This window comes from Brassica napus, chromosome A4 (assembly GCF_020379485.1).
Source record: "Brassica napus cultivar Da-Ae chromosome A4, Da-Ae, whole genome shotgun sequence".
In the NCBI taxonomy this organism is placed as follows: Eukaryota; Viridiplantae; Streptophyta; class Magnoliopsida; order Brassicales; family Brassicaceae; genus Brassica; species Brassica napus.
The window spans coordinates 560,417-568,139 of record NC_063437.1 but is presented as its reverse complement, the minus strand read 5'-3'; the positions used below and the strand labels follow the sequence as shown (position 1 = coordinate 568,139).

The window sequence follows — 7,723 nt, the reverse complement described above, 5'->3', positions numbered from 1 at the left end:
GAGATTGGCTCTCCGCTGTTAAATGCACCGTACTACGTTTCTCTTGTTACAAAATATCTCCGTAATATTTATGTAACGTAGAGAGAGACCCTTCGTTTTCCTTAAATTTATAGTTGGATATTCTGACCCCAAAAAGATTTTTATATTTTGGAAACAATATTCGATTTCCTTTTAAGAGGTGACATGACAAATAATTTTAAATTTTTTAAAGAAAATTTGAATAAAATGAATAAAGTTATTTAGTTACAACTGAAGTTACCGAGGGTGGAAATAACAGGTCTGCAGAATCTTAAATATATATAAATACATAGAGAGAGAGAGAAGAAGAGTGTGAATCTTTTGCATGGTACCGTGAGACATCTTCAAAAACAAAAAAGGAAGCAGCTCTGGTTTGCTGCAGATCGGGGTTAGGTCTGGAGTAGAAGTGGAGAAAAACGGCGAGAAGTTTGTGATTGTTGAGGCAAAACAACACGGATTCTGAGAGGAGAAGACAAAAAAAAAAAAACTTGGAGAGAGAGAGTGAGTTATATCCAACAGTGTCCTGAATTACGTTCAGTAATCAAAATCAATATACGGACATAACCGTCCGTTGGTGTCCTGTTATAAAGTTATTTGCTTTTTTTTTTTTTATATCCTCCTTTCATGGGTCTTTTTCTTTCGTCTCTCTCTGTGTTTCTTTCATGGGTGTTAAGAGTAGTGCTTAGCTCGTGAAGGGTCTTCTTCTTCTCGTGTTTATTTTCTTCTGGGGTTCTTCAATGGCGAATGTAGATGGAGACGATCTCAGAACCTCTCTCTCAAGTAAGCAAGACGCAGAGACTTGAAAGTTTCAATTTTTCTGCTGTCTCTGTTTGGTTACTTCGTAAAGTTTCAATTTTTCCATCATTATCTCAGTTTTTAAGTAAAACCCACTTTAAAGTTTGCATTTTTTTGTTGGTTTGTTTGCAGGGTCTTATAACGATGAGCTATACACAGAGCTATGGAAAGCTTGTGCAGGTCCATTGGTGGAGGTTCCTCTTGCTGGAGAGAAAGTTTTCTACTTCCCTCAGGGTCACATGGAACAAGTATGTCTTTTTTACCAAATTAACCTCCTTTTACTTCTTTACCTCATTCTCTTTTCTGAGTTCTGTTTTTTTGTTTTTTTTTTTGGTAGCTTGTGGCTTCAACTAATCAGGGAATTGAATCAGAGGAGATACCTGATTTCAAACTTCCTCCAAAGATACTTTGTCGAGTTCTCAGTGTCATGTTAAAGGTGAAAACTTTGAATCATAACATCTCTTGTTTTTTTCCCCACCATGATGAATCTGTTTTTTTTTTAACATGTTTTGGATGTGTATAGGCTGAGCATGACACAGATGAAGTTTACGCTCAGATCACATTAAAACCAGAGGAAGATGTAAGTTCTAAAAGAAGACTTAAAAAAAAAATTGTATTTAATAAAAAGGATTAAATTTTATTTATTTATTTTGTAGCAAAGTGAACTTACAAGTCTTGATCCACCCCTTGTTGAACCAACAAAACAAATGTTCCACTCGTTTGTAAAGATTCTAACGGCGTCAGATACAAGCACTCATGGTGGATTCTCTGTTCTTCGTAAACACGCCACTGAATGCTTGCCTGCCTTGGTAAATAACTTCCTTCATACAAAAACTAATCTCAATTTAGCTCCTTTTCTCTCACTCCATTGAATACGTTTTAGGACATGGCACAAGCTACTCCTACTCAAGAGCTTGTGACTAGAGATCTTCATGGGTTTGAATGGAGGTTTAAGCATATATTCCGAGGTAATTGTTACTATATCTTGGAATATAAATACTCTCTCCGTTTTAAAAAAAATATATGTTTTAGAATTTTCGAAAACATATTAAATTTTGACTACCAATATATTATTTATTGTAATTAAAATTTTCCCACAAATTTTAACTAATTAAATTTCAATAACTTTTGAAGTTTACAATTTTTCATTAAGTAATAATGAATTGAAAATATAAAAATGTATTTTTGGAAAAAAAATTCTTTCTGAAACTTGATTTTGTTGGAAACTAAGGGATTAATTGTTTTTTTTTGTTGGGTTTAGGACAACCTAGGAGGCATTTGCTTACAACGGGTTGGAGTACATTTGTATCCTCCAAAAGACTTGTAGCTGGAGATGCCTTTGTGTTCTTGAGGTACTACTGAAACTTTACTAGTCTTTGTTTTAGTTTTTAATGAAACTCATGAAACGCCTTTTGTGTGTGTTTATAGGGGTGAGAATGGGGATTTAAGAGTTGGAGTGAGGCGCTTAGCTAGGCATCAGAGCACAATGCCTACTTCGGTTATCTCAAGTCAGAGCATGCATTTGGGAGTCCTTGCTACAGCTTCTCATGCTGTTGTTACCAAAACTATCTTCCTTGTGTTTTACAAGCCTAGGTACCATTATTACATGATTATACTCTTCTATGTTTTAGGACTTGGGCTTAAGATAATAATTTTTTTGTCTTCTCAGGATAAGCCAGTTCATAGTGGGAGCGAACAAGTATATGGAAGCTATGAAGCATGGATTCTCTCTTGGTACCAGATTCAGAATGAGATTTGAAGGAGAAGAGTCTCCTGAAAGAATGTAAGACTCCATTTTTTCTGATCATTACTTAAGTGTTCTTGATTCTGAATCATTGAGTTTCTTCAGGTTTACTGGTACTATTGTGGGAATTGGAGATCTATCTTCACAATGGCCAGCTTCTACATGGAGATCATTGCAGGTCCAATGGGATGAGCCAACAACATTTCAGAGACCAGACAGAGTCTCACCATGGGAGATTGAGCCTTTCTTGTCATCTCCCCCAGTTTCAACACCTGCTCAGCAATCACAACCCAAATGCAAGCGGTCAAGACCTGTAGAATCATCTGTTTTGACTCCAGCTCCGCCTTCTTTCTTGTATGGCTTCCCTCAGAGCCAAGAGACTCCTTCTCCTCCTCCTCCCTCTGCGAGTAGTTGCTATAGGTTGTTTGGATTCGATCTCACAAGCAACCCTCCTGCTCCAATTCCTCCAGACAAGTGTCAAGAACCCATCACTCCAAGCGCAGCTAATGAGCCTAAGAAGCAACAAAAACAAAGGACAAGAACCAAAGTAATCATGCAAGGGGTGGCTGTTGGTCGTGCAGTTGATTTAACGCTGTTGAAATCGTATAATGAACTGATTAAGGAGCTTGAGGAGATGTTTGAGATCAAAGGACAGCTTCTTACTCGAGAGAAATGGGTCGTTGTCTTCACGGATGATGAAGGTGACATGATGCTTGCTGGAGATGATCCATGGAAGTAAGCAACTACTAGTAGTAAAACCATTTTTTACCTTTTTAACGGTTGCATTATCGAATGCTTTTTGTTTGTCTTTGTGCAGTGAGTTTTGCAAGATGGCTAAGAAGATATTTATATATTCGAGCGATGAGGTTAAGAAGATGACAACGATGTTGAAGAGCTCTTCGTCGTTAGAGAATGATGAAAGTATGGATTAATAATAATGATGTAATTAGGTATGACTATGAGTGGTTTAGCTACATAAGTTCAAGGTTTATTATATTAGTAACTTATGGTCGTGTAAGGGTTCTCTAGACTATGGTTTTCACTCTGTGTATATAAAAGGCTTGCATGGTCTTGGATTCTTGGGCCTTGTTTGGTTTCTTTTCGTGTCAATTTTCAAGTTGGCGTTTTTAAATGCTTATGTTTGTGTCGGTTTTCTTCTTTCTTTATGTACTACTAACTTATGTTCCTTAACCATCAAGTCCACAAAAGAAGATGCTTCTTCACTCTATACTCTTCCAGAACATGATCATAAGCAGTAACAAGAAAGATATGGTTACTGAAGAAGATGAGGAGCTGATCATTGCATGGAAACTTTAACTTGTTTTAGCCGCGAAATTGAGTATTTTCTATATGTTCAAATGTTGCCCTGTTTTGTCACAAAGAGCCACAGATTCTAAAAAAGTTAGTATCTTCTTTTGCAAGTTCCATGGAATAGTTTTAGCAAAAAAAAGTTCTATGGAATAATAATAACCTGAAAAATGGGTTGAAGAAAATGCGTTTACTCCGGACTTCGACATTTCTGGACCAAAAAATTAACTGGGCTTTTATAAGCCTGATAAAAAGATTCTATCATTTTTTATTTGCATTTCACGAGAAGATCTGAAATATGTAAAATTAGAATTTAATGAATATGAATTGATGTAAGATGAGAATGATTCCTAGAGTTCAGTTCAAAGGAATCCTCCCATGATCAAGACAACTGGCTTATGGATCTAGATTAAAAAATGTCCGTTTTCATTTATTAGATGAGAGTATATTATCTTGAAGTGGGTTTACTACTTAGATGCTTTCATTAGTTATTTGTTCCGTACTAGGCTACCCATCGTTTATCATGTGAATGATAACTGTTACTAACTCGTGCAGGAAAATGAAACAGAATAGCGTATAATATGTTTGTCAAGAGTTTATATATATACTTCTGTTTCTACGAAGTGAAAGGAAGTGAAAAGGGGCTGGCACCTCATGTAAAATATTTTATACAAATGTGTTCTGAAGCCCAAATATAAAGTGGACCGAGTACTTTCTAGGCTACGCAGATAGTGGGCTAAACAACTGGACGTGGTAGGGGTCGTTTAAGGCTGGAGATAAACGGCAGGCAAGGTGAAGGTAGCGGTTGGAGAGAGAGGATTGTGCCAACGTCAGGAAAGGGAAAGAACTTGATCAAAGAAAACAGTCCTTAGATTTGAAAAAAGTTAAAACATTTCAATCACGCCTCAAGATCTTGGGGCCTACCACATTCCTTTTGTCGCTTCCTGTCGGTCCATCTCTAATTCTTCTTCGAATATATGTTAAAACAATTTGTTTTTTTTCCTTTAATAATGCTACATAAACAAAATTTTGCGGTCTATTTCTGTAATTAATTTTAGATTATTTTCTCTAATTAATTTTAATTAGTTACGCAATGATCATCTGACTAAAAATTTGAGATTTTAAGCATTTTAGAGAAAGTCGCACGTTGGATATTTACGTTTTAATAACACGTGATTTAACATTCCTATCATGATTATTCACAAATGCAAAAGTTAGATATAACATTATGACTCATGCAGTACTGTTTGTTTGAAAGTTTCTTTGGTTTCTTATAATTGGCCTCGATTACAAACTTTTTTAAAAAAATACTCTCTGATTTACGCGACATTTGTTATAGCTTTACCGATTTAAGAATAAAATCATACTAGCTTTATATAGCCATGTGTGATGTGTGTGTGGTGTAATTTATAATAGTCCTTTTACGAAAAGCAGATCTCAAAATAAAGGATGAAATTTTGCTGTCCCCTTTCTTCGTCGTAATAACACAACAATTAATAAAATAAAGTATTACTACATCCAAAGAACAATTCTTATTCCCTAAATACAGTCAACATATACATACATGTAGTACTTTACATAATTTACAGATAGAAAGAAAAAAACATATGTTTTATCGGCCATATTAATTCACATGACCTAATAAGTAATTAGAATTTCAAGTTTGCCACCAAACTTCGTAACCTAAACTACACATAATGAAGATAATAAATATATGTAGTCATAATATTATAATGATTTTAAAATTGACAAGGTAATTGACAAAATGGGTGGGCGGGAATAGTATACAACTCATAATCCCACTCAAGCTTTCTATTATTATTTTAATGTGAAATTCATTAAAAAATATTTTAATAAGTCATTCTTTGGAAATTTTATAAAAGAGATTTAGAGACTTATACTTTGCAATTTATGTTACAAAGTGACTAACCATCTTGGTAATGAGCGTCCTCAGATTGTATAAACTTGTACACTTTGGTGATGATGTTAATTTAGTATTTTCCATTGACAATGCAATCGCAATACATACAATTATGACCTTGATTGGTAGAGTATTAACATTAGCAGTAACCGGTATGCTATAGAAGCAGTATGCTGCAGGAGCTGTATGTTTTTGCTAAATTATTTCATATGATGATTGGTAGAGGAGTATGAATATGTTATTTAAAATTATTATAAAAATTAGTGTATAATATATAATATATTTATTTTTAATGAATATATTTCTAATATATATATATATATATAAATATATTAACATATATAATTTAAAATATATAATTAATTTATTTTATTTTATAAATTTAAAATTGTGATATCAAAAATTATTATTTTAAAATAAATTTTATAATTAATTATCTATTTTTAAAAAATAATATTTCACATTTAAAATAAATTAAATTATATAAATTAATTATATTTTAAATGTGAAATACTATTTAAAAAAATATTTTCATTGTAAATTAATTTTAGAAATCAAAATTTCATTTTCTGGATATAAAAATAATTTTATGATATTATTAAATAAAATAAATAAATTAATTATATATTTTTCTTAATTTTATAAATTATAAATGCAAATATTTTTCTAAAAACTTCATGCGAAGCATCGGTCATGTTGAGCATAATGCTAATGTTAATGCTCTATTAATCAAGGCTAATGCAAGTGATTCAATTCGAATTTGCCGAACAAATAAATTTAACCGCGTGATGTGTTGAGTATTGTATATTCTTGTTTCAACTCTATACAAGCTAAATATATAATCACTAATGTTACTGAACTTACCAACTAAATAAAATCCTGCGCCAGGAAATCAGTCACTTTTCTTTCAAGAGTGAAATCTCAAGATTCATCTTGGTTAAACCCGATTATTGTTTTTATCTCTTTTTTTTTTACTAAAATCATGTATCTTTCTCATATTAAGATCACCGGACTCTCTATTTTTTCTATATAATTTACACTAAAATAAAATAGTTTTATTATAAAGTAACTAAAATAAAATAGTTTTATTATAAAGTAATTCAAAAAAAAAACTTTTTTACAATGACTGCAACATAAGTTAAGTGCTTCGAATGTTTCTTAAGGAGATTGGAGAAAGAAATAAAATGTTATCTAAATGAAAACCATGTTTCCATGGTTTTGTTGTGCTTGCGAATTCCCATAGAACGCAAACTGGATATGCGGTTTCAGACAGCTTTGTCCACGTTTTTGATCAAAGTTGCAGGGTTGTTGGAGAGTTTTCCATGCCTTCTCCCATTCTTCTCTTTTCAAATAGTTGATAGTGTCGCCTGGAACACATACCTGAGCAGAAATAGGCGGGTCGAGTTCCATGTCTGGTCCGTTAGAAGCCGGATGATCTCCTCCCAATCATTCGTATAGTACACAGACAGTAGCTTATTAGAAAGATTTTTCCAAACTTCTTTTGAATATTTGCAATGGTAAAACAGGTGATTGCGAGTTTCAAGCGGCTCTGAATATTATAAAGTAACTTTTGATCCAAAAGATTCTATTATAGAGTGAAATGTAGAAGAATACCATATTTTATTCTATTTTAAAAGAATAAAATAATATTCATTTATATTTCACTCTATAATAGAGTAACTTTATTACAAAAGAAAATATAGAGAAAGAAATTGAGAATCGTTGGAGATGTTCTAAGTTTACTAAAGAGATGAAACAAGTCCACGATCGGTTTTATTATGAACTAGTGGTGTTCCGGCGCTACGCGCCGGTTTTCAACATTTTAGGATGTAATAATTTAACCATGTAATTTGGTTGCTATGTAAGAAATATGTGACAAAAGATCGCTAGTGATTTGTCTACGCTTCGTGCAGGATATCGGTTTTCTAATTATGTAA

General features: G+C 32.9%; 1 protein-coding gene across 1 annotated transcript; it reads left to right on the top strand.

The window, feature by feature from the left end:
* The first annotated feature begins 335 nt into the window (after window positions 1-335).
* LOC106444988 (auxin response factor 18-like) lies at window positions 336-3,693 on the top strand. Its single transcript, XM_013886450.3, has 11 exons — window positions 336-798; window positions 946-1,061; window positions 1,151-1,249; window positions 1,337-1,393; window positions 1,470-1,622; window positions 1,697-1,781; window positions 2,075-2,165; window positions 2,242-2,406; window positions 2,483-2,596; window positions 2,663-3,292; window positions 3,375-3,693. The coding sequence occupies exons 1-11, from the start codon at window positions 756-758 to the stop codon at window positions 3,487-3,489; spliced, it is 1,668 nt and encodes a 555-aa protein (XP_013741904.2). The 5' UTR covers window positions 336-755; the 3' UTR covers window positions 3,490-3,693.
* Window positions 3,694-7,723: the final 4,030 nt, after the last annotated feature.

Excerpts from the sequence above, each read along its gene's own strand:
- LOC106444988 (XM_013886450.3), top strand. The coding sequence starts at position 756 with ATGGCGAATGTAGATGGAGACGATCTCAGAACCTCTCTCTCAA. Across the intron at positions 1,250-1,336 it reads TTCTCAGTGTCATGTTAAAG|GCTGAGCATGACACAGATGA; the intron begins GTGAAAACTTTG and ends GGATGTGTATAG. Across the intron at positions 1,782-2,074 it reads GTTTAAGCATATATTCCGAG|GACAACCTAGGAGGCATTTG; the intron begins GTAATTGTTACT and ends TGTTGGGTTTAG.